General features: G+C 38.0%; 1 protein-coding gene across 1 annotated transcript in view; it reads left to right on the top strand.

Moving 5' to 3' along the window:
* Positions 1–98: 98 nt before the first annotated feature.
* The window catches only part of Fgf10 (fibroblast growth factor 10), a 73,168-nt gene continuing 45,902 nt past the window's right edge, over positions 99–27,364 (top strand). Inside the window, exon 1 of the mRNA XM_028885376.2 lies at positions 99–1,306. Within this exon, the coding sequence (XP_028741209.1) occupies positions 964–1,306 (343 nt within the window). The 5' untranslated portion in view covers positions 99–963. The remainder of the gene's footprint in view (positions 1,307–27,364) is intronic.

The following is a 27,364-nucleotide window of genomic DNA, read 5'->3' as shown; positions in this document are numbered from 1 at the left end:
GCATCGCACACTCCTCGCGCCCAGGCACCCCCTCCCGCACCCCCCTCCCCGCGCGCGCCTCCCTCGGCCCCTTCCCCCCCCCTTCCCTTTTCCCTGGCGTTCCCAGCAGCTTAGGGTTTCAGATGTCCCACCGCCGTTTGACCCCCTCCCCCGCCTTCTCCACCCCTGCAAATGAGGTTTGACCAGCAGAGTTAGAGCCCACCTCTGGCTGAAAAGCACTGACATTTAGACTCCAGGCTTCAACCTGTTTACAAGCGGCTTTCCAAGGGACTTGGAGGTGGAGGGTTAGAGCCAAACAAAACACCAGCCGCCAGCCGCCAGCCGCCCCCCAAACAAGAAGTGGCTTTCGGGAGACTTCTCATCAACAGGCACCACCAAAAAGAGAAAGGAAGAAGAAGGAGAAGAAAACAACCGCGCCTGGGCAGCTGCCTCCAGTTCTGACAACTCCAAAGAGACACACTTTTTAAGTGGCCAGCAGGCTGGGACTCTGCAGAGAAGGACCAGAAGGTGCCAACCGCAGAGGGGCGCAGATGTCTTCCCGCACCCCCACCCCACCCACTTTGGGTTTTCTTCACCGGGCTGTCATCTGTTTTTCAGACCTCTTTTGCATCTAACATGGTGAAGAAAGGAGTGAAGAAGAGAACAAAGTAACCCCCGGGGTGGGGAGCGGAGAGCGCTGGTGACCGACACCACCAGTTCCTACTGCTGCGGCCACCCACGTCCACTGTTCACCCACGGACGGGAGAGACACAGGCAGCGGATCTGAGAACGGAGCGAGGACAGGCAGCCGGCCCTTCCGAGGAGTTATGGATGTTGGTGTATTCGCTTCTGGCCAGATCCGTACCCGGAGGGAGCTAACCAGTAGCCACCACCTCCAGCTGTCTCTTTGCCTCGCACCAGGTCTTACCCTTCCAGTATGTTCCTTCTGATGAGACAATTTCCAGAGCCGAGAGTTTCAGTACAATGTGGAAATGGATACTGACACATTGTGCCTCAGCCTTTCCCCACCTGCCGAGCCGCTGTTGCTGCTTCTTGTTGCTCTTCTTGGTGTCTTCCGTCCCTGTCACCTGCCAAGCTCCTGGTCAGGACATGGTGTCACCGGAGGCCACCAACTCCTCTTCCTCCTCCTCCTCCTCTTCTTCCTCCTCCTTGTCCTCTCCTTCCAGTGCGGGGAGGCATGTGCGGAGCTACAATCACCTCCAAGGAGATGTCCGCTGGAGAAAGCTGTTCTCCTTCACCAAGTACTTTCTCAAGATTGAGAAGAATGGAAAGGTCAGCGGGACCAAGAAGGAAAACTGTCCGTACAGTAAGTAACAAATGCGTGCTCCTCTCTTTCCAATTATCCACCCCCACCCCACGCGGGGACATGGGGGGGGGCAGAATCTGTTCCAGATGTGGCCAGCTAAATATTTATGTCCCCAACCCCTGTAAAACGATGAAGTGGAATACTTTCACACTAAATCAGCCCCCTCCCGAGCATACATTGTGCCACACGGTTCCTTCCACCACACAAGCTTCCTCCACATCCATCGCCACCCTATTCTCCATTTCTCTAGTTTGTCACTCACGCTCCTGATGCCCTCGAGTTGTTGCTTCTAGGAGATGCTCCTTTCTGTCTCCAATACACCCCCCCCCGCCCCCATCTCATCCAAAGGTCTCCTTTCCCTCCCTTCTGGAAATGGCTCAAGTAAACACATTTTGTTTCTTTTTGCTGGCAATCTTAAGAGTTTTGGGACCGGCTCCTAAAGCTGAAAATAATTATCCACTGTCAATTATAGGGGCTTTATGGGAAGTTTAAGGAAGAAAAGTCACTTCCACCGTCTTCCCGCGCCCCCCCCCATCTTTTGCCCCACCACTTCTCGATAGAAGCCAAAAGAGTTGTTTGTTTGTTTGTTTGTTTTCTTTTCCAAGTTTTGATTTTTTTTCCTCCTTTTGGGCCCCTCTGTTTGGTTTGAGTGATGGCAGTCCATGAAGTTAGCTCGTCCTCGACGGGCAGCACCGCCGCTGTTTGTCTCCTGCCTGCCTGCTCTCTTGGTAACATGACGCTCATGTCTGCATTGTCAAATGGCATATGCGCTTTGCTTTGTGGTGTCTTGTTGGACTGTTTCTTCTGAAACCTCTCATATTGCAGAGGCATAGTACTACAGCATTGTAAACATCTGGGACTGGAGTCACACAGACCTCACACAAATTTCATTGTCATTCTTTTATTTTCAAAGTAAAAGCCTAAGTTCTGTTTCCAAGACTCCATCCCATAGGGCGCGGTTTGTCTCTCCCCAGCACACATTCTGCAGGGGATCCTTGTATCTTTTTCTCTCCTTCTTCCTTTCTCTCTGGTCTTTCTTTCCATCATCCTGTCTTGGGGGGAGGGGGCGCTGAGTAAGGGGAGGAAGAATGAGGAGGGAAGAGGTGGATACCATGTCTCTTCTTGAACCAATCCAGGCAAGCCAGATTATTCTGTTGGCTTCCTTTCCTGGTTACTTTCATGGGCTGAGACTTATTCATCCTCTTTTGATTGCTATTTGAAGGGATTCCCAAGGCTCTGTAATGGCACACTGAAGACAGTAGACAATGACATTTAAACATCTTTAATGACCGCATGCTTGGCTTTATCTCTTTGGTAAATTCCAAGTCACCTTTCAAGGGGAACGTTTTTTGTTAGTTCTTTGGGAATTCCAAGCATACACTGGCCAGCACACTGAAATGTGTGAGTCACACATTTCAGAATTTTTTTTTTTTTTTTTACTCAAAGTGTATCAGGTACTGATGAAAATGGTAACTGACCAGAGTTTAGCATTTTATTTTTCAATAAAGATTACATGAAGGGAGACTTAGTTTTCTTCTTGGGGGATTCACAAACATCCAACATTAACTTTTGTGTGTCTTCAGCTGCCTTCATCTTAGTTGCTCATTAAAATTAGCAACATGTTTATAAGCAATACCTCCGTAGAAGCGTGTGAAGTAATCTATGTTAGGTTTAGTATTGGAAATATTAAATACCTTATTGCATATGTGAATATATTCCATTCTGGTGCTTAGACAGTAGCTGAAATGGTGTCTTTAATAATGATTTCTTTTCCTTAAAAGTCTCTTGCCCCTTGAGTGCTATAGATACTGTCCTATAGAGAACCTTTATGGTTTGCTGATCCTCGTTTAATATTTTTGCCTACCTCGAAAATAAAATCCAATAGTGGTGCCCAGTTAAAGGAAGAACCTACCTCCACACTGGGCTGCAGCGTTTTCTCTTTTTAAATTCCCGTGGGCTGAATTTCTTTAGTTCATATGGAAAACATGAAGAAATTGAACAAAATGTCTGAGTTTGAACCTTGGGCTTACTTTCTTCTTTTTAACATTTTGATAATAACTCGATCTTGCTGTTACTCCGTTTTAAGTGTTTTTTTTTTTAATGTGATGTAATGATCAACCTGCAGATATTTTAGTTTATGATACTCAGAAGACTATTTTGTAAAATAATGATCCCTGTGCCATGAACTACTTAGTGAAATGACTCCCAGGGAACACATTGAATTTTATTTTTACAATATGAACTATCCCAAATGAGAAAATTATGCAACTTTTATTGCATAAACAAGTACAGCAAATTTCCATCCGAACATTAAAAAATAGACATTATCTCTTTTGTGGGATAAAATATGGTAATTGCTAATAGTCTCTTTTGAAATTAAAAGCTAAATATATAATATAAGAAGACTGTTTTAATTCATGGTTTAAAAGGGAAGGGGGTGGTTATATTGCTAAATATTGTCAAACCATAACTAATTAAGCTTTCCAAGAACATGTATATCAAAACATAGTAAGTGAAAAGTACAGATTGAAAAGGCCTTAATTTCACATGTGGCCCAGTAATCAGAATGCAGCTATCATTTCCAGCTGGACTGATTCAGCTGAAATACATGGTATCATTTAGATACTGTTTAAATGTTGCCTAATGGCACATAAGAAACATTTGCCACACCCACAGGGTAACCATCCAGTCAGCCCACCAAATAGTAGCCTGTTAAATATTAGGATCTCTAGCCTCTGAAGAGTGCCAGTTCCTTATCCAAAAGCCACATTTGGGGACCATTTTCCTAAACAAGATATTAATTAGTCTCAATACACAAAGATGTTCTGTTGAGATTTGCTTATTTGAAGACTGATTTTCTTTGTTATGTTTGACCCTGGTATTATTGCTGCTGGAATATCATCACAGCTTACCTAAGGGGTTGTATGTTTGTTATGCCTTGGGTAATTAAACAGCTGTTTCACTGGCTCATTCCCAGCCACATGCCAACGAAAGGGAAGAAAGGAACTCACTCATAATTATTGCAAAATGATTTTTTTTTAAACTTCATCCTGCAAAGCTAACACCCTGTTTTGAGTAGATCTGAAAGTGCGACATGTGTTGAAGAAACTCTTCTCAACTTGAGTGATTACTAAAGCTTTTTTCTTTAGAAGGGGGGGGTGGGGTGGGGTGAGGCAGGGGTGTGTGTTTTCTTTCCTCTTTGCTATTATATGGGAGTAGAATCAAGAGAGTAGGGGTGAATTATGTTTCTTCTGCTAGAAGACTAAGGGAGCTTGAATAATTGAGACTAGCTATGGCATATCTGTCACTAGATATGTGCAGGCTCATTTAGGTTTTGTTTTATCATTCCTTACATCTAGAGCTTTGCCCTTGAAACATTACCACTCAGCTCTGGTTCTGACCTCCTAGAAAGGCTGGATACAGCTGTTAGGTCCCCTTGCAAATGGGACTGGTTGACTTATTTCTGGACATGAGTAAAACAGCTGTGAGCTTCTCCCATGGCTGTCACTTGAAGAAAAGAAGAATCTAGTGAAAGGAAAATGTATACCCCAAACTAAAGGCAGCTAAACGGATGTTCCCAATACAGGGTCCCAGAGCTTATGGGCCTTTCTGAGAAAAGAGTATGAGAGACAAGGAATATAGAGCATGCAATCCATCTCTTTAAATATGTATCCAACTTAGTACTCATAATAGTTGCATAGCTTTGATAAAACTATATATATTTTAAAATACAAAAATCAAGGTTGGAAGAAGTAAAGTTTCCAATCACTCAACTGGAAAGTGATAAAAGCATATTGCAAATCTGACCTTATCTGGTTATCTCTCCTTGTATGATGTAGCTCTCTGCTAATCTGAACATGAATACCAGTGTATTAGACCAAGACACTCCTAACATCCTAAAAAACGAGTCATTGTTATCTCTCCTTGTATGATGTATCTCTCTGCTAATCTGAACATGAATACCAGTGTATTAGACCAAGACACTCCTAACATCCTAAAAACGAGTCATTTAAAACTCATGTTGCCTTTTGCTGTGAACACTAAGAGATTTCAGTCTTAATTGAAAGAGAAGTAAAATGACCATGGGAAGAAAAGAAAATAATAGAGATAATCGATACAGGTGGCCACATGGTATCGGACTATATTAGCATCTCATCCAGGTCAGGGCTCTCTCTTGATATTATGTTTGGAAATATAATTGCTCATGGACACACACAAGGTACACATACATCAATCTCACTTATGTTAACAGAGGTCATTAGGAATACATGACTATTTAAGAAAATCCATGAATGTCATTGTATATAGTAATGGTTTACAGCTGAGGCCAAATGCTTAACTGTTCCCACGTGCAATAAAATAATTTGATTGTAAATACCTATGGGAGCTTAGGCTGTTGCAGGAACTTCTAACACATGACTCTAAAAAAAAGTGACGTTATAGAGACCTAAAGCTAGAGGTAGTGAGGCTGTAAAATAAATCTGTAAATCAAAACGATATTTTGCCACATAAAAATCATAGATTGTAATGCTAAACATAGCAATAAAGGATTGCTTTATTAGTTTTTAATCAGGAATTCAGTTTATTATTGAAGGAAGTTAAAAAAAAATAGTAGTTGGGAGAAGAAGAAACTACAGTATTGTTTCCTAATGAACACTCGAGAGTTTTCTAGTGTGTGTGGGGAATCCTATGGGCAATTTATGGCTTCCGCTGGTGTCTTATTTACAATTGTGGTTCTTTCTAGAATTTGCTTGAAAAATTTATAACCAGAAGCGTTGACTCATCAACCGAGAGGATTTATGAAGGTGGAAGGCACTGTATTTAGTTTACGTGACACCGTTCTGTTACCTTCACTGCATTTACACCATGTGGACCCGCCGCTTTGATGGCTTTATCATAAATCCATTAAAATGCACAATTGGAGAGTTCCCTCTTCATAAACCTGATTTATAACCACCTCCTAGAAGAACTCAACAAACCAGTTGGCTGGAATAACATGCTAGTATGGGAGGAGGAGAATTTAGACACCAAACTCTAGATCTTGGGAATGCCAGTAACCTGGTACCTAAAGGTACAGATCATTCTTTAAAAGCATGTGTCTCCAAAATGGTATTTAAACACACATTTTTTTTTTTTAAAAGAAGGGTCCTACTAAATCAAAGTCTATTGTCTGCACATTTTCTTCTACATTGTCACTAACAGCTTATAACATAAACTCTTATTCTATCTAGTATGTTTCCTTAGAAATTAAATAGCTTGCAAAGAACATGAATAGATTCTTTAAATTCCTATACAATTACTTTAATGTTCAGAGGGAAACCCCATTTATTATCCAAATGTCTACCTTTCCACAAACTAAAATGCTGGGAAAAGGGTTGACAGCTCATTTAAAATGGAACTAGCCTTCCTCACATTTATGGGCTGCCTATGAATATCTATCTACATCTTTTCCAACCCTTAATGTCCATATGCTTATCAAAAATTATGGTGCAAATGATATTTATTATCCTTCCAAAAGAAGAGAACATATGTGTATTCAAAGTGATTTTAATCTATTTTAACATTAATTCTCTGAACTTTGTAACGAATAGTTATTCAGATGGCAGTTTTACTATGACTGTTCCAACATTTGTCAACATTAATAGTTGAGGTTTGCTTTATATAAGTAAGTAAAATATTAGCATTTCCCTTGAAGAAGTTAAAAACCTCTTGTAGTTTTACAATGGGATGGAATATAGATCCCTGTTCATGCATTTTCATACAGTTTTCTAACAGTTATAGAGAAATAACAATCTTCATTTTTTTTCAAGTCCTTTATACAGATGTATCTTAATCTTACAAGGTAAATATCACAATTACTTAAGATCTTCTATATTTACCACTTGACAATTTTTTTCAATTCTTTTTTTCAGATTTAAGATATCGACTTTCTAATATCAGCACATTTTCTCCCAAAGTGCCTTTTACCTCAAACAGACAATAATGGGTACAACAAAGAATAATATAAAGGTGTGTCTTCAAAGTCAGAAGAAGGAAATATAGTTGAATCTTAGGATCCACCAGTTACATCTATACTGAATTGATGAATTCAAATTTTTAGTATTATATAGAATATTTTTAAAGTAAGACCTTAATTTTAACAGATTTCTTTTATTAATAGAAATGGTCACAGTATCTACCAGGTCACCCACAAAATAATGGCTGTCAAGGTTCTTTGCCTTTAAATCAGGCCACTAGTGTTCTTTCTTTGAACATTGTGTTCTAATTGGAACAATAAATCAAAGAAGACACTCAGAGTAGATTCCCATGTAAGGTGGATAACTGGACAGTGACTTTTTACTGCTGCTAACACGTGCATCCAATTACCATTTGATAGATTCATAGTGCTGGCAGTACAGCATTACCTCATTGTATAGTTCACCTAATAATTCTTCTGCCCAAATCTGTCTACCTTTACCTATACCTAACCTGTCAGTATGTGGATTACCAATAATGAGGAACTTTCAGACATTTGGCATGCTTCCTGCAATGCATGATGTGATGAATATGTTAATTTATTACCCAACTAAGCCTAATAGAAGGGAATGTCTTGATTAAACGGATGTACCCTAAACTCTAAATAATTAAATTAACTAGGCAAACCTAATAATTCCACAATAACTGTAACCTAATTCTTCAGTTTGGGTTAACTGAAAGATAAAGGACTTGTTTAAAAGCCATCTTATACCTCAGATAAGTTATGACTCTCTTTCAGGTACCTTTTAGAATGCTCACTGTCTTGATAAGCATAATTGTTTTAGTCTTAATTTTTCTTAAGTCTCACTCTTATGTTGAGAATAACTTGCTATCTGAAGCATTACAACTCAACTCAAGGCTCAATTACATCTAGTAGTTCTGTTTTGGGGTGTGCTAGGACAACTCTATTTTTGAAACATCGCGAACCCTAATTGGTTTATTGCCTCTCCTATTATTTTCTCTTCCATTTTTGTTTGTTTGTTTTTAATTTATTTTTCCAGGTATTTAAACTAATGCACATCTCTGAAGCCAAATAAATAGTCACTTAGCACCCCAGGTGATATTCAGGGCCAGAAGCACCGACACATAGTTTCGGGCGTAGATAGTTTGTATTCAACGCACAAGAACTTCATTAGTTTAAATTGGACACACAGTACCAGGAGCCTCATTCTACGGAATCACCAGCTCCTCCTTCTGTCACAGCCTCCAGGCCAGGTGTTTTAAGCTCTGCCTCTATTGAAGAGGGCAAAGTCCTAGATGGATATCATTCTATATTTAATTTCCAGCTTACGCTCTGTACCCATACCCATTTCTGTGGTTTTGTTTTATGTTTTTTTTTTAACTTTATTTGAACTTGTAGTACTCCCTAGCCACTTCACTACCTTTCCTGCCATCATTTCTTGTCCTAAACTTGTATAAGAGGAAGTAAAGATAATTTAGGAATAAATGGTTTTTTCCTATACTGTAGGTGAAGATCAATACTGGTTCAGAGCTATTTCATAATTTCAACTTTCAAAATGTCACAAAGATTATCACACTCTTTTGTATAGCTTTGGCAAATGCATATGCTTTTAAAAACAAAGTCCATGTCTCTGTTAATTCTGGTTATTGCAAACACACACACACACACACACACACACACACACACACACACACATTTGTACTTCTGCTTAACCAAATACAGACATATAGATCTCTATGAGCAACATTTTGAAATGCAGACAATGGTTAGAATCTCCAACAATATGTAATTTCTATTTATATTCTTCTTCCAAGAGAGCACCTTTGGTGACTGCCTGCTAAATTAGACTTATCTGTTTTATAAACAGAATCTGTCTATTTATTTGCATTAAATGTATCTGTTACTGTACAAATAACTAAAGGTTGATCTTCTTTTTTGTTGTTTCCCAAATTTTAAGGTATCAATTTACCAGTAAAATTAAAGGAATATTTAATAATCTATAATAAGGCAAATGTGGCAACCCATGACCTATATACATCTAAAAGTAGAAATTTTTGTAACAATATTAGAAGCAATACTTATTGGATTTCCTGGGCATTTTTAGACTGTATCTCTAGAATTATATGATGGCATAGATGTGGAGGGTGTGATGAAGAGGACAATCAGATTATAATATTAAAGCCTGATGAACAAAAATACAGGAGAGCTTTACATTTATAAAGCAGGCATCCAACCAGCCAGAAAGCCAATGCAAAATGTGTAATGAAAATTCTAGAAGCTGGAAGAAAAGGATAAGCGGACCCAGAATATGTAGATATACACTCCGAGAAGTGGGTAGGGGTTTCCTGGAGTGATGAAGACAAGAGTTTTAACTCCCAGGATAGAGTTCAGGCCAATGAGTAGCACTGAACTGCAAAAGGGCTGAACTGACAAGAAACTATAATGCAACTCCTGGCATTCAACTGGATGTTAAATTAGCTGAAATGAGAACCTGTGACCTAAGAAGAATCCCACAGAGGTCATTAATAGTCTGTGTATCAGCAGAAAGAAAGCTTAGACCCAAGTCTTGCTAAAGAAACTAGACCTTAATGATGTTGTGTATCAGCAGAAAGAAAGCTTAGACCCAAGTCTTGTTAAAGAAACTAGACCTTAATGATGTTGTGTATCAGCAGAAAGAAAGCTTAGACCCAAGTCTTGCTAAAGAAACTAGACCTTAATGATGGTGTGTATCAGCAGAAAGAAAGCTTAGACCCAAGTCTTGCTAAAGAAACTAGACCTTAATGATGGAATGAGAAAGGCACAGGCTTTGACTCAAAGTAGTTAAATATGGGTCTAGAGTGAGAGTGGACTGAGGAGTCACAGGCTTGGGTGCATATTGCAAGACAAAAGTGTGTAGCTCTGTGCAAGGTGTCATCAGGAAAAACAAGGATATTAACTGACCTTTTTTTCCCCTGCCTGATAAAGATGGAAATAGAGAATCCCCTCACTATTTAACTTGCTTAACAGAAATAGGAACTCATTATTTTGTGTCGGGTATTGTGTCCAGTACTGAGAAGATTCCGTGTTTGAGAATGTCGAGAAATGATTCTGCTCTCATGGAGCTAACACTGTAGTGACAGTGTCAAGTGGACGACTAAATGAAGACATTGAGAATGCTAGAGTGAGAGCTAAGAGCGATGAGTAGGAACCTGAATAGAAAATACAGGGACTCTTCTGATCCTGCTGGCTATGGAAGGACCTGGAGAGGTGGGGTAAGGAAAGTGCAGGAACCTAGGGGAAGATACAGTGAGGCTGGGCTTGACCAAAAGTCATAGAAATGGGAGTTGATACAGGGACACAGCTTAATATTATGTGGTATATATTAAGTCTTCATCAAGTGGATATAATATTTTAAAAATGAATATGATACTTCCATCTTTTTCAAGAAAAGAAAACCTGATTATTATTTCTTAAAATGGAAATTAGCCACACTAACATTGAAAAAAGATGATTTGAGGCACCATAAGAATCATCTGAAATTTAGTTTGAATTGTGATATTCACAGTATTCTTAAATGTGAGTGAAGAGTAGGGGCCTTTCAAGAGATTGTTAGCTGGTATTTGAACATAAAAAGAGAGAGCTAAGAATAATGATCAAAGGATAATAAATGTCTTGAAGGACTCAAGCTACAGCAGATTTTACAAAAGGAGAAAAACCATTGGCCCAAAACAGGTTGCATGGAGAAATGAAGAAAGACTATGGGATGAAAGTCAACAAGAGAAAAGTAACAACTTCTTCTGACATTCAATGTTTTAAGCCACATCATATGTCGCTAGGGTCCGGTTTTGTATGGGATTATCACCGATATTGTGCTCTGGCTTTCATTTGTTGCCCTTTTTACTGCGACCTCTTGGGCTCCTTCCTTACAAGTTTTCATTCCGGAGACAAGAGCTCATCTCAGGGAGCTGAAAGATGATAGAACACAATCTAAACTCAGAGCCGAGAAGCAGTGCAGAATGGAGAGAGTAGCAATCACTACCTCCAAGGGAGAATGATGACATTAGATCACAGTTAAGAAGGACTCCAGCAGGGCATGGCACAGAAGAACAGACAAGAGCAGAATCCCCTAAAAGATGACACTGGAGCATGCGCATCCACAACTGAAAGCAAGGTGTTCAGGAAACAGCATAGCAACAGAGTGGAATGGTGTACAGGCTAGTTGGTGAAGAGAACATTAGAACTGTTGTCACAGAAGAAGCAAGTGTGAAATAGCCCTACATTTTAGGGTCTCAGTTTTTCTATCAAAATATCACCTGAACATGCGTTTGGTTTAAAACTGACCTTCTTCACTTTTAACACCATCCCCAGTTAATTTTATTTTTTTTAGGTTTATTTGATGTATGTGGATGTCTTGCTTGCATATAATATGTATGTGCACCATGTGCATGCCTGGTGCCCAAAAGATCAGAAGAAGCTGTTGGATTTCTTGGAACTGGAGTTATGATGAGCCGCCATGTGGGTGCTAGGAATTGAAGCCAGGTTCTCTGCAAGATCAACAAGTGCTGTTAACCACGAAGCCATCTCTCTAACCCCCTCATTTACTCTACAAAGTAAAGAAAAACACAGAAAGAAAGCTGAAAAACATTTGAAAAATTCATTATGCAGAATTATAATTGGCATAATGAAAATATAGTCAATAGCAAGAAATTCTAGCTGGATTTAAAAGGGAAAAAACTCAAAACAATTTCTTTTAACTGGGGACATGAAGTAGATCTTGATATGTCAGGTGGTCATTAGCTTAAAATTTAAAATATGAGCAGCTTTAAAAGTTCTTAATCTCGAGCCGGGCAGTGGTGGCGCACGCCTTTAATCCCAGCACTCCGGAAGCAGAGCCAGGCGGATCTCTGTGAGTTCGAGCAGCTGGCTACCAAGTGAGTCCAGGAAAGGCGCAAAGCTACACAGAGAAACCCTGTCTCAAAAAAACAAAACAAAACAAAAAAAAAAAAAGTTCTTAATCTGTGGAAAGCCGAGAAGGGGTTGTATCCTTAGCAGCAGATTCCACAGTAAAATTAATGGATGTCACTCTACACTGCCAGGTTGAGCATTTGTTATTCTTGCAAATTGTCTTAGACTTACTTGATATAGGTGATCAGAGAAAGAAACAAATTAGCCTACAGTTTATTCTCCTGCAAATGAAATACTGCAGTATTTTTTAAACAAACAAGGAGATGGGTCCTTATATTGAATGACATGCAGCAAAGAAACTGTGTGCTTTGGAGTCCGACTTTTGGGTAAAGAATCTGAATTCTGAAATTTCATGGCAGTGTGATGATCTTGGCCAAGTTACTACCCAAGGCTTCATTTATGTACCTATGCGAAGTATGTTACTAATAATCAGCCTCATTATTGATACAAAGGTCTGTTCATAGATTTACAAAGGTGGCTGAAAACATAAATTGTAAACATAGGATCCTGCACAGAGCTCAGAGGTGTTGGCTCTCAGCAGTATTTGATGAAATGGCTAACTTGTATTGTTACTAATTTTCCATTATCTAGGAAGATCCCTGAGTCAGGTAAGATTCTTAAATTAGGTATAACATTGATAGTACACTATCTAACTTCATTTTATATTTTATAAAACATTTCACTATTTCCATCAGCTGATCCTCAAAATGGTAATAATCTTATAAAAGTAAGATAGTCTTCGTTACCCAGTATTATTCCAGGATGAGAAAAATTAAACCTGAAAGTTGTGTCCAGCTTGAAGATACATGAGTTAGCAGGAGTCACTATCAAATTTCACCAAATAGAGTAGTCTACCTGAAAAATATTGGTTTTCCTGAAGCAGTCCCACTATTTACCTTTTCTTCTGGATCTTGTTCTATTTTAAATTATTCTGTTACAGAGCACTCCCCATCTTTGTCAGTTTTGGGCTATGGAAGATGCGCATCCACAAAAGCCAGTTACCTAATGCGTATTCTGATTGCTTTCCAGTGTCTTTGTCTCAGCATTTCGTGTTCTTTTCTCCCCATTCACCCCCAGGCATATTTATTTCTATGTCCTCATTACAGACATCTCAGGTTGATTTTGCTCCTCAAGTTCTTAATCTCTGTGTTCATACTTTTAGAAGGTATGAGATGTCCCTGGAATGGTGTCCTTTACCCTCATTACTAACTCTCCTTCCTTCCAGATTTTAGTCAGGGTGCCGTCTCTAGATGCTTTTCTGACCACTCCGATGCCTACAGAACCTATTCCACGTGTCATAATACAATTTTACACCTGATTATTCACTGTTTACTTCCAGTTTCATTCAGATTGAGAAAGTTGTTGTGGGTGCACACTGTCTCACTGACCTTTGATGTAAGCTCTTAATTCAGTACCTGGCGTATATAATCAGTTTTCTCCACATTTGTTATTAAACAAATTAATCATTCTAACTTTATAACCTTAGTCAAGGCATTGAGACTTTTGGGGGTAGGTCATATGTTATGGAAAGCATGATGGATATTCTTTGTACTTTGTACTTGGCAAAGGAGGGATTGATGCAAAAGAGCTCATACACTTCCATTCAGCTATTTTCCAATTCTGAGAAATAGGAAAATACATTGAAGGGTCATTGTTAGTTATTTGACTCTGCAATACGTAATTTCATCTCAATCTCTGAATTAAAATTGTGTTAGTATGAAATTAATCATTTTTTCATAATTTCTCACTTTTATAAGATCTTCTTATTGTATTCTGTGGACATTAATAATGAATTTCCTCCCCTTTAAAATTCTTGCTGCTGATAAGAGTTGTTTCTGATTTCAAGCTATTTATTTTTGTTCTTGGATAATATGGCAGATATTAAGAAATGAGAAATTCTTAGTAATTCCTTTGGGGAAAAGAATAATGTCCTGCAAACAGTGGAAGTAACAGGATGTGGCATGTAGTCTTGGTTGTGTCAAAACATTTACTGTGAGATCTTAAACAGGTCATTTACTTTATCTTGGCCTCAGAGACTTATCTATAAAACGAGTGCCACCGAATTGAGCTAAATCATCATTAAACAATTTTAGCTTGGTAAACTCATCTCATGGATTAAGGAACAGAAGCATACCTCTACTGGAATATAGTAGATAAACATGTTAAAACAGTAGTCATTCATAGACATCAGGTCCGTTCTGTGGGTACAACTTTTTATTGTAGAGTTTCAGTAAAATTTTTATAGAAGAATGGGACATTACCTCTCTTTAGCCATATGGACCCTATATGCTGTCACCAATGTTCTAATGAGGAAATGCAGAAGATCCTGTAGCTGGACTAGGGGAAGAGCAGATTTCCCTTCTGGAAGCCACAAAAGAACTTGATCCCTCTGATCCCATGATGTAGATCCTCTGAAACTGATACTGATATCAGACATCTGCTTCCTAGGGCAGTGAAATAATACATTTACACTAAAATAGCCATCACTATAGTCTTTTGTTACAGAAACCATAAGTTTTTGACATGCAAAATAGAAGGCTGCTACAAGAAATGACTAGAAATGTAAAACTGACTGTGGAATTGGACACCGGGCATAAAATGGAAGAATTTTCAGACATGTATTTTAAAGATGCCTAGATTGTTTTGAAACAGATGCCTGGTAGAAACATGAGCATTAGAGACATTCTGGTTCAAATGTGGAAGACAAGAACACAGTAAAGCCTAAATAACCTAGGAATGAATATCCATCCCTTAATAAACTTGTATAGATGAAAACAGGAGTGATACCAGTGCTTCTTATGAAAGCCTGGGGGAGGGGGGAGAAACAGCAAGGAGTGTGCTATTGGAAACTGGGGACAGGTTATTGTTGAGTGGAGGCAGTTCAATTTGTAAGTGGTAAATTTGATTATTCAGGGACATCCCAAAGGCTAATGTTGAAGGATAGCCTCCTTTCTTGCTGTTATGATAAAATTCAAGAGAAAGAGGATAAAGTGAAGAGAAAGCCTGCTCAGTAGAGAAAGTGTTTGATGACTTAGGAAAATCTCAATGTTTTCAGTTGCAAAGTATCTTAAACTAGGAGACTCACTTTTAGAAAGAGCAGGCCCAAGGCACTGCTGAACAACTTTAGGGTATTCTTAGAGGTGACATTTGTGCCATTCCAATAGTAGCTAGGCTTAGTAATGAGATTGACTGAGGTATGTTAAGGAGGGTTCTCCATGATTCATGTAAAAGGCCCACAATGATTTTGAGAATGTTAAATCATCAGAAACTGCCACTTTGTATTAAGATGGGATAAAAAACAAAAAAGGCAAGATGAGGTAAGATTGTCAGGTGTCCCACAAATTCTATGGACAGGAAAGGGTAATAAACTGAATAAAAGTTTTTCACATAGTATCTTAAAAATTAAAAGAAAGGTCACTGTGATCACAGTCTTGTGTACAAACTCAACTCTTTGAGTACACGGGCAATAATCCTCTAACTGTGGGGCTGGAATCTGGACCTGCAAACCAGAGAGAATTGTTTTCAAACTAAAATAAAAATAAAAATAAAAATAAAGCCCTGCTGGGACTGAAATTGCTTGGGACTGTGGAGGACCCCTTTCCTCCTGCATTATCCTCTTTGGGGAATTGTCTTGTCTATAGCCACTGACCTATGCCCTTTTGACCATTGCATTTGAGAATGAATTACTTATGTTCTGATTATATAGAAACATTGGTAGAGAATAATTTTGTCTTGGGATGAATCATGTTATTTAAAGTATGAAATTGGAGATATTTGAACGACTAGCATTTGAGTTTGAAGATATTATGCTATAATTGATGGAAACTTTGGAAGGATGATTATGTTTTGCAAGTATACGTATGGAATGCATGTAATTGGTATTTTTTTTGGGAGGGGAGGGTGGGAACCAGAGTCTTGAAAAGGTTAGATAATAGGCACCCAGAGATAACAGGTGATATTATCTTAATAAGATGATATTATTAAGATCATTCAGGTAGACCCCAAATGTCACCAGAAATAATCCAAAAAGAGAAGGCTGAAGGACATTAGATTCATACATGCAAGGCAGAAATGCGGAGATTTGAAGATTCTGCACTGTTGCCTTTGAATACAGCAGATGGGCCAGGAGGGAAAAATAATGGTGGATCCAGAAGTTGCAGGATGCATTGGATAGAAGCTCCTCTGGAGGGCTTTGAGCAGGAGTGTAGCTGCCAGCACCTTCATTTCAGCCCTGGGAAACTGATACTCTGATACTGGATTTACAGTACCCAAAACTGTGAGATAACAAATTGCAGCTGTTTTAAGCTACCAAGTGTATGGCAATTTGTTACAGTCAACTATGGCAGCCTTACATGGACCAAATTAAGAACAAACAAGCAAAGTTGTATTTTATGGTAGACATAACTGAGCATGGAGTCAAATACATATATATTACAATAGTTCATCTACTTCTTAACTGGATGAGTGAGATACCTAGATGTTTCTGCTTCCTCAGCCTTTCTGTAAAGATTCAGTTAGAAAAATATATGTAAAAATACCTAGCAAACACAGGGCTCAGAATGGTACCTTACGTCTGCCAAATGATTACATGGTTCTAAGACATTGTGAGTTTTTCTAAAACTGTGAATTTTTGTTGTTGTTGTTGTTGTTGTTTGTTTATGCTCTTGTAGTCTTTATGTTGCTACAATTTTAAAAAACTTTGCTTGTTCAATGCAGAATTTGAATACCCAAGGTGGTCTGTTTTGCAGCACTGTAAACTCAGGTTGGCTGGGTTGAAGGGATTCTCTTGAATGATTCCAAGATTAGTTCTCTTAAGATGCTTGCTAACTCCATTGAAACCCTTCCTATTCAAAAAGTCCTCTTTGTAACTGGAAGATGTAGGTTGAGTTTTCTGTCCCAACTGCCAATAACTCCCCAATAACCACATGCACACTTCTTATTAATTATGAAGGCTTGGCCTATAGCTTAGGCTTGTTTATAGCTAGCTCTTATAACTTACATTAACCCATTTCTATTAATTTGCTTTCTGCCTTGTGACTTTCTTATCTTTACCTGTACTGACCATGCTGCTTTCCTGCTTCCTCTGTGCCTGGCTGGTGACTCTCCACATCTCTGACCTTCTTCTTTCCAGAGTCATCTCTGTCCTGAAAATCCCAGCACTGACATGGTAGCATCCAACCATCTATAACTCCAGAGGGCTGTATAATGTCTGAAATTTCTCTCATTACAGTAGAAGCTATAGAATTCACAGACAGAAAACAATCATTTTATTATCCAGTCTTAAGACAGCAGAATCTTCCCCAAGTTGAGGCTGACTCCACAGCTCCTACCTTTTCTCTTTACCACTCCTTATTAGGTAGGGTTTCTTATAGAAATTTGAGAAAAGAGATAATGGTGGAGAGAGTTGGAAGGGGCGAATACATTTACGAATAACATTGTGGTACAAAAGAGCTAGGTACAAGATACAGCCCAGAATTACTTTTAATGCAGCACTTCAGTTTTATGCTCCAAAAACGGTCATACAGGATAAGATTGTTCAAGTCTCTATGACAGTTTCTAAATTTTTTCTCAGCGGTAAAATGGCTACCAAAGTCAGTTGGGTTTTCTCATTTAGATCTTGTCCTTACTCATTACTCTTAATAATCTATAATATTGCTCCTAATACACATTTAAAAAAAGTGTTTTAAAGCAGGAAAGCCAAATTGGAACTATGTTATAGTAATAAAGGGTAATAATTGGCATTTCTCAAACTTACATTTATAGAGTAGACCACATGACCAAAATGAATCAGTGGAAGTTTGCAAATTCAAATTATGAATCTTAATTCATGGGTGGAGTTGGGGACAAAACAGATTCACACACAGTAATCTGAACTTCAATAAACAGCCTCACCTGATTTCATTATGCCAACCAACCTTTAAGAAAGGTAATCTCAGGAGTGGCTAAGTAGTTTGGAGTTTAGGATAACTTGAAGAATTGGCAGAAAAATCTTCATGCACACTTCCCATGTTGGCACACTTTCCATTTTTGCGTATATTCTGGAGAGAGAGAGAAAGTGCCAGTATGTTCTATAAAAGGGAAGTAATTCTTAACGTAAGTTAAAACAGATGCTGGCGTTCCTCAGCTCCTTGCTTACTGAAAGAGGTTTTCTGATAGAGCTGAGATTAGGTCAGTTTTCAGTGCACTCTAGTCTAAGTGTGTGTGTTGTAGAGCTGGGAGGAGGGAGAGGAAAACGTGACCCTCTTCTCGAACTGTCTGTATCCTCACCATGTCAGCATGCTCTGCCACCGCTGTTTATGAGTAAGAACTGGAGACGCTGCCACAGATGACACTGTGTAAACAAACTTTAGAGGTTTGGGGATTTTCCCAACTTCGATTTTGAAGCCGCAGGAATTTTCTGCGCATGTTCCTCTGACCCTGAAACTTTTTCCAGCACCTTAGCTCTCCAAGTGACCATTTGGGATTGAAGAACAAGTTCTAAAAGCTAGAAGTAGTAAGAAGGAATACCAGCCAGGGGCTGCAGCTTCTCTGTGTGCTGTCTTTGGAACTTAGTCATTCCTTAGTCTTGTGGACCATTTGGAGACCACCACTGTGCTGTGAGAAATTCTTTCTTTTCATTGTGAGAATTGAAGTTTACTTCCTGTATACAATTTTTTCCTCAAATAAATCGGGTTGGCACCATGGTCAAACAAACAAACAAACAAAGGTTACTCTGTTCATCTGGGGTGTTTCGTGAGTATATAAACGATAGCTTCACTTCTAATATATATGACATTTCTTTATACTGACAAAGTTGACCTCATACAAGACTTAGAGCCTGTGTTCCTCCTGGGAATAACTTCTGTAAAGTCACAAAGAATATGAATCCAAGATTGCTAATAAAGAATTAACAACAGGTAGCACACCTCAGATGCATCTTTTTTTTCCTTTATGTATTTACATTTTCCCCCTGTACTATAGGCAGAAAAGTAATTTAATAAGGATAATTAGAATTCATTCAGCTGAGCACCAGAGCTACTGACATTGACCATAATTCATTAGTCTCACAAACCTAGAGGAGAAGGCTTGGGTTTTTCATGGTCCCCACAGACTGCATGGAGGAGTCATTATTTGTTATAACTTGTTGTATTGTCTTATAAGACACTTGGCCAAAAGTGATGAGATTACAAGCATCTATTACCAAGATGAACGGACATAGTGTGAGGAATCAAAGCCAGAGCTTCCTGTATGTTAGACTAGTGCTCTACCAGTTGAATCCTTACCAGCAATAGTGATGCTTTGGCTGAAGGGATGTTGCAACATATAAAAGCTAAAGGAGAAAATCTGCCTCTGAAAGTTGCCTTCTATTTTCTGACCTCCACTGGTATACACACACAGCCACGCAAGCCTGCACAATAGTAATAATACATTTAATTAAGTTACATTTTAAAAGGGACAGCCAGTAAGACGGTCCATCAAGTAAAGGCAGAAGAGTACCATCTCCACAAAGTTGACTTCTGACCTACACACGTGTACTGTGGCACACATGCCCCTCCCATTGTTTGCACACTTGCACACACACAATTATAATAATCAATAAAATCTTTTTTTTTTGAGACAGAGTTTCACTGTATAGCCCTGGCTGTCCTAGAACTTGCTTTGTAGACCAGGCTAGCCTCCAACTCACAGAGATCTGCCTGCCTCTGCCTCCCAAGGGCTGGGAGAAACATTGACTTTTTAATGAAGTGGAATAAGAGATAAATAGAGACCTTGGAATAAATTGCTAAGCTCTTATTTCGCAGTCAAAACAAGGCAAAACTCAGTAATACACCCGTCTTCACTTAGATTTGACAGATAATTGTGGCTTCCCGAAGGATGTCGTGGAACCATGTGCAGGCTCTATTACTTCAGTTTTAATCAGCAAGGGATTCTTTATGTGTCATTGTAACTTTTTATCTCTGTGGATATTTGCAGTATCAATTTGACAAGAAGGTCAGTTTTGAGAACTTATGTGTATATGATTTTTTTTTTCCGAGTCAGAGTTTCTCTGTGTAGTTTTGGTGCTCCTCCTGGATCTCGCTCTCTAGACCAGGCTGGCCTCGAACTCACAGAGATCCACCTGGCTCTGCCTCCCGAGTGCTGGGATTAAAGGTGTGCGCCACCACCGCCCAGCAGTGTACATGATTTTTATTAGGTGGCACTGAGTGGATGCAAACTGGCTGAAGGATTTCGAGTGTTGATATCTCTCTCCCAGTTTTAAGTATTCTATCAGCTGATTATAGACTTGGATAAAATAGTAATAATAGGCATTAATATTTGATACTCAGTTCCACTTATTTCTCATTTGTACTCATTTCATTTTTTTAAAAACAACTAAATGGTGTAGATGTCAGGAAATACCATTTTATAGATGGGAACATTCATGATCACGGATTAATGTCACTGAAGTTCTATAGTTAATCCTTGGAGTCCCTAGGATTTGAGCCTGATTAGCATGGTTCTTATTCCTATGTACTTAATCACTCTGCCATCCACAATAAGATACAACTAGTGTGTTTTAAAACCCTTCATGCAAACACCAGCCAAATATTCTATGGTACATCCATAAATTAAATACTATAGCTAATGGAACATAGGCACACTAGATCTTCCTGATTAAATTTTTCCTACATAGGGACCCCAGAATATCTCCTCTCACTATCTAGATATTTTTACCTGTAGCTACAAAATTCTGGCTCCTGTTTTTATCTATATATTCTCAAAAAAAAAAAAAAGAGAAAGAGAGAAACAGAATAGAAAAAAATCTATATATTTTTCACACAGAGTTTTTTCAAAACATGATAAATGTGATATTTTAAAAGATGGTTTATAGTGTAAATTCTTTTTCCTATATCAGTCCTTTCATCTTGAAATTTTTATGTCATTCCTCTAATATCAAAGTTTGTTTCCCTTAGTCACATACAAGGAAAATATTTATTTTGTCATTTTCAGTTGACATTTTTGCCTTAATGGCAGACTGCCTGAGGACATATTCTTTAAAAACAAAATTTATGGCCAGCAGTAGTGGCACACACCTTTAATCTTAGCACCTGAGAGATAGAGGCAGACAGATCTCTGTGTGTCTGAAGCCAGCCTGGTCTACAGTGAGTTTCAGCAAAACAGCCAGAGCTACATAGTAAGACCCAGTGTCAAAAAAAAAATATTTTTTTGAAGAAATCCTTTAGGTGTTGCTCATAGACTCCCTCTAATTTAACTCTTCCATAGTTCTCTAGTTCAATACCCCAACCATTCTTTTTATAAAAAAAAAAAATAATAATTCTCATTTAACCCCCAAATCTACGTGTAGTCATTCCTAAATCCCAAGGATAATTGAAAAATTATCAGAACACTGGATCAAATGAGAGATTTATTCCCCTATTTTAGGAAATGGATTTTCTAATGAATTTCAACCAAACTAACCCAAAATCAGCTTTTGGCATACTTCATGCTAATGATAGATTTGCTTTTTGCTTTTGAAGGAGAATTGATATTCACAAATCATATGTCACAAGCCACTAAAAGTGTCAGAATCCCACAGCAGGCCCTTGGTGGCTTGTTAATCTCCCCTGTTTAAAGGAAACAGACTAATTCACTTACATATAATGAAAGCCATGCCTTTTCAGCCCAGCCCCTCAGAAAGCATCAGCCTGTGCAAGTACTGCCTTCGCTCCTCACCTCCTCCTTCCTGGCTCTGACAATTAAACACGGAATTAAGACACAATGATCTCCTTAATGTTGCCATGCCTGAATCCTTTCAGATGTAACATATGTTAAAAGAAAAAAAAAAAGGAAGTTATATGTTTTTCTGGCCTCAGAAGTGAATAGAAGGGTCCTCTTGCCCACTTTTCACCATTGTTCTCCACAAAGCATAAAAGATAAACCAGGATGTTAAATACCTGGGGCCAGATGTATATATAACCTTTGCCCTCATTATTCTAATTGGTTTCCATCAGAGAGAGGGCGGGAAAAATAAAATTTCACAAAATGGGAATTAATCAATGCAAAGTTGGGCTAGTAAACTTAGTTTAGCTTAGCTAAAATCCAGGACTTTAAAAAACCATAATGATAAGAAGTTACAAGAGATTAAATGATAATATGCGTAATTCTAAAAGGAGGAAGGGAAATAACTTATATTTATTGTTGGAACTCAGATATTATCTAACTTTCATGTATTGTACCCAGGCTGTATTATTTTTAATGCTGTTCATATTTACATTTATTTTTTGTACTTTGAAAGACATGGCAAGTGTTCTAACCCTTGTGGCTAACTATGTTTGTAGTTGGATCTCTACTTTCGGACTTTGTGTGTTTTTTCCTTTTCAGTAACATTAGCTATTTGGGACTACTAAATATACTTGAGTTAGATCACATTCTTAATGACAAAAGGAGAAACGTGGGACTGGGATGAGAACAGATTTGTGCTTTCAATGTATGTCTTAATCAAAGCTTAGAGTCATAAGAGTGAATATCTGGAGTTAGGACATTTAGGAGGGAAATTTTTTCATGGCAAGCATACTGTACATGTTAGTCATGGCTCAGAGTGGAGTAGGAATTTTATGGAGTAAGAAGGGGGAGGTGCAAGAAGGTTTTAAATTTCCTTCCAAATGTATTTTTTAAATAACATTACAAAATCTATGAATAAGGGAACAATAAAGGAGAAAGTTTTTTGTCGTTGTTGTCAAATGACTTGAAGATGAAGTTGACTGTCAGGAATGGGGAATGATGAGACCCAAAGAGACATTGATTAAAGAACTTTTGAATGTGGCAATATCTGAAATCATACAAGATACCCACTAAAGTGTGTTGACAGCTAATTTTGGAGTATAAAGTCAGAATGAAGGTTTTGAGGTATGGAAGGATCACCCAGAGGTCATTTAGGTCACTCCAATCATTCTGAAAACCATACCCATCATTCTAAACATCTCCTCTCCATTCTTAACAATAATAATCACAACTGGAGATTCTACTGTGTTCATTAATAGCTAGGTCTAGTATTTGGTTAAATATTTAGATATACATAGATATATTTTAATAAATATATTCGTTATCCATACATATTGCATTACCTATTTTCACTTTTCATCATGCATGTCCATTTTGCCTTCTTGGGGTAAATAAGGCAGTTCATGTCAAATCACACACCCATACACATGCACATGATGAGTCTAGGTAGAAATTATGTTTACTTTTTAATGTAAATTGAGGAGGCTGGGATGACAGCTCAATTTGTAAAGTACATGTACACTGGACCTGAGTTCAGATTTCCAGCACCCATATTAAAAAAGTGCAGGTGTGGAGTGGGCAGGGTGGAGGCAGGCAGACCTTCTGAGCTCACTTACCACCCATTCCAGCAGAATTTCTGAGCTCCAGGTTCAGTGACAGACATTATCTCAAAAACTGGAGAGTAACAATAAGGACAAATGATGTTGACCACTGCTCTCTGCAGCACATCCATACCTTCGCACAACCACAGACCCACACATACATGAACACATATACATGCATCACACATATGCACACAATTTAAACTGCAAAAGAAAATATATAATTTAGATGGTTTTGAGAGTCCCTGAGCCACTAAGCCTCAGTCTGTAGCTAGGATCTGAATCCAGAAGTTTTAGTATATTTCCTGGAGTTGGAATCTTCTGAAAACACTTTTAACTACAAGATATATGTTAAATGTAAAAACCTCATATATACTGTAGTCATTAGTTCGCTGCCTTACTACATGGGTAATCTTATTGTATAGTTGATGTTATATAAGAGACATAAAGTCTAAAGAAAAAAATGTGTCTTGGATAAATAATAGCTAGAGAAAAGAAATAATGAAGATTTCCATAGGACAAAAGTATATATAAAACTATAAATGATTTCAAGTACAGGATAGGATCAGTGGCAGCCCACTAACTTAAACATAATTTTCCTAATGACACAATACAAATATCAGATTGCTAAGAATATTTTGTTCACACAGGAAAAAAAAAAAACTTTCAATGAGAAAAGATGCCGTCAAAGACCTAACTGAAAAGTCTAGTTAATAGTGCTTGAATATTTCATTCTCGGATTCTGCTTTTTTACATGCATTTGACAACATTCAACATCGATTTTATTTCCTTGGTGTTCATAAGGCAATTCACGTGAAATCACAAACTGCGACACTTGCTTGGTTCAAAGAACCCACAGACATCTTAGAACAAACATCATGGGAATGTTGCAATATATATTAATTAAGTAATTAATTAATTTCTTATTTATACACATTGGTGTTTTGCCTGCAAGCATGTCTGTATGTGGGAATCAGATTCCCTGGGACTGGAGTTGCAGACAGCTGTGAGGTACCATGTGGGTGCTGGGAATTGAACCCGGGTCCTCTGGAAGAGCAGCCAGTGCTCTTAACTATGGAGTCATCTCTCCAACTCCCACCCCCTCAATTTATATTTTTTAAATTGCATTGTCTTCAAGAATGTCAAACAGCTGAGTCTTGCTGATTCCCTGCTGGTATGATCTTATTTTTATGAAGCTTTAACATCTCCATTTCATTACTTCTGTTGATCAAAAGGCCCAGGTGACATTCATAGATAGTTATTAAGAGAGCATCACTTGAGATTTACCAATTCCTTAAATGTGAATTTTCTCCTAAAGATCTTTTAATTAGACTCGAATGTTTAGCCCAAATTAAACTACAAATTAAAATAATGTTGCAGAATATTGGAAAAGTCGCAGTGCCTCTCATTCAGAAGTGTGTTCATCATTCAGCAAATACACACTAAGTGCTTACCATACTCCATCCTTTGTGAAGTAGTTTAGGACAATAAGATAGGTAATTGTTATCTCTTACATGCTGCTCACAACGTGGAAGCAGAGAAAAGCATATGCAGTCACACAGGAGAGTAATTGTCTGAATAATAGGCCAACAACAACAAAAAAAAGAGTAAAATGTAACCCTAACAAGGTCTAAATATTTAGGTTAAAAACCCTCTGAGATGAATGATATCACCCCACATTTCTCCAAGGAGGACTCCTCTTTATCATGGAATAAAGGATATATATGCTATCTTCAAGACATTAGGGAAATTGTGACTACAGTGTAGTAGCACACATTATAGCAGAAATAATTAAAACAATTGGTCATGGAGGGGCAACATAACAAATCTAAGTGTTTGTTATTTAACAGATAATAGCTTATACTACATGAGATCTCTGTATATGGTAGACTGCCAAAGTACACCTATGACTCATAGCATGATACACTCTGAAGAATATTAGTTCTGTCAAATGTGGGGAAATGTAAAGAAATACTGTGTTCTACATGCTAGATTATGGGAGCTGTCCATATACCCTACTCAATTCAATCAAAAATATTGTGTAGCAAGGAATGGTATTTCCAATTTTCAGGAAAACTAAAGGTAACTTAAACTATTTGGCGAGTATAATGATTAGCAGAACAATGGTCTTAGGCAAGGACTACTTGAATCCAATCATTGCTGAATAGCATCTCATTTCTATGTGTTTATTGAATTTGGTATGGCTTTTTAGAGTTCATGGTCTCTTCAAAAAACCTTCAGAGTTGAAGTAGAAAGAAGAAATGTGGTGTATGTAGTTTGGCAAAATAATTAAGACTGCCTTTCCAAGAAAAGTGGCAATGGGGAGAGATGTGAAAGAGTGACTTTGTGTAGGTGTATGTTTAAGAGGCTTCACAAATGCAGACAAATGGAAAAAGTAATAGTATCTAGGTGCTATGAAAATTTTGACTACAAAAGTGCTGAGCAGACAAAATAAAATTGGATAAAAAAATCTCAAGGCAACCTATATACAACATCAAATACAGATTTATTAAGTGCAATGTAATAATGAGTTTGTTAGGCACGAGGAGTCTGTGGAAGTCCAATGTGTCTAAGCCTTGCCAGACTATGCAAGGCAGATTTCTCTTGCCTTCCTGGCTCAGCTCCTAAACATAGCTTTTATCTGTAGAGATAATTCCAGATGTTCTGACCCCTTCCAAATTCTTCTTTGATGATCAGTCATCTGGAGTGGGGCTCTTACTCCCCATTGAGTTTTCAGGGTGACACACAGAGGCTTGCTCTCCTCATTAACACAATGGGTCATCCCATGTCCTAGTAGTTCTTACAGATTGAAATGTCATCTTCTCAAATCTATGACATTGCCCCTGAGGAAAAGACAAGAGTACCCCTGAAGTGGCCTTCACATGCCTCTGCAGAGAAGGCTCCCATGAGTGTCTGAAAAATCTCAGCTGTTATTTCTCCAGCTTAATTTTTTTTTTTTTTTTAGAAAGAAATAAACTACCAGCTAAGAAGACCTAGGGAGCTTCCATGGAGCAGCAGAAGCTGCTTTCAGTGGAACTAACAACCCTTCGAATGTCACCATTTAGGTCAAGATCTCAATGCGGAAGAATGATCTTGACATAGACTTGCTGCAGCAAGCCACTCTTTTCATTTAAAATTGATTATTGCTTCTGAGAATCCACGGTAGCTTTTAATGTAGATATTTCTGGATACTTCCATTTGTATTCTATATGGAATCAAAGAGATGATTAAAATAGCATTCATTCACAAATATTAAAAGTTTAAGTTAGGAAACATGAGGAAGTCACCCATGATTTTTGCCACCATAGGCCTTCTTAAAAAATTCCGGTCTTGAAATACCACTGAGACAGAATATATTATTGACAACATAATGACATTACTATTGTTGACAATAATTCAATTGATAATTGTATTGATAAAAAACATCTTGCTCCTTTTAATAGAGTAATTATAATGACTTTCGTTATACTATAAAAATATTCATTGATTACTTGTTGTCATAAAATAAAGATATGGGTGCCTGTGTAGTAATTCCTGTAATCCCAATATTTAACTAATGATGTTGAGGTAAGAGAATAATGTTTCAGACCAATTTAACCTATATAAAAAGACATTGTCTCAAAATAATAGTATTTATAATAACAAGGAAGCAGAAGACTTCAGTCCTATACTTCAAACTCCTATAATCATCTAATTAAAATCTAAGGAAGTTAATATAATGTGATCTATACCTATAATTTTTGAGTGCAAATGGTTGTACAACCAATATAGTGGTTGGTATGATAAGGTCTTGGA

Source organism: Peromyscus leucopus, chromosome 11 (assembly GCF_004664715.2).
Source record: "Peromyscus leucopus breed LL Stock chromosome 11, UCI_PerLeu_2.1, whole genome shotgun sequence".
NCBI lineage: Eukaryota > Metazoa > Chordata > Mammalia > Rodentia > Cricetidae > Peromyscus > Peromyscus leucopus.
The sequence above is the reverse complement of the archived record's forward strand: the minus strand, read 5'-3'. Positions and strand labels throughout refer to the sequence as shown.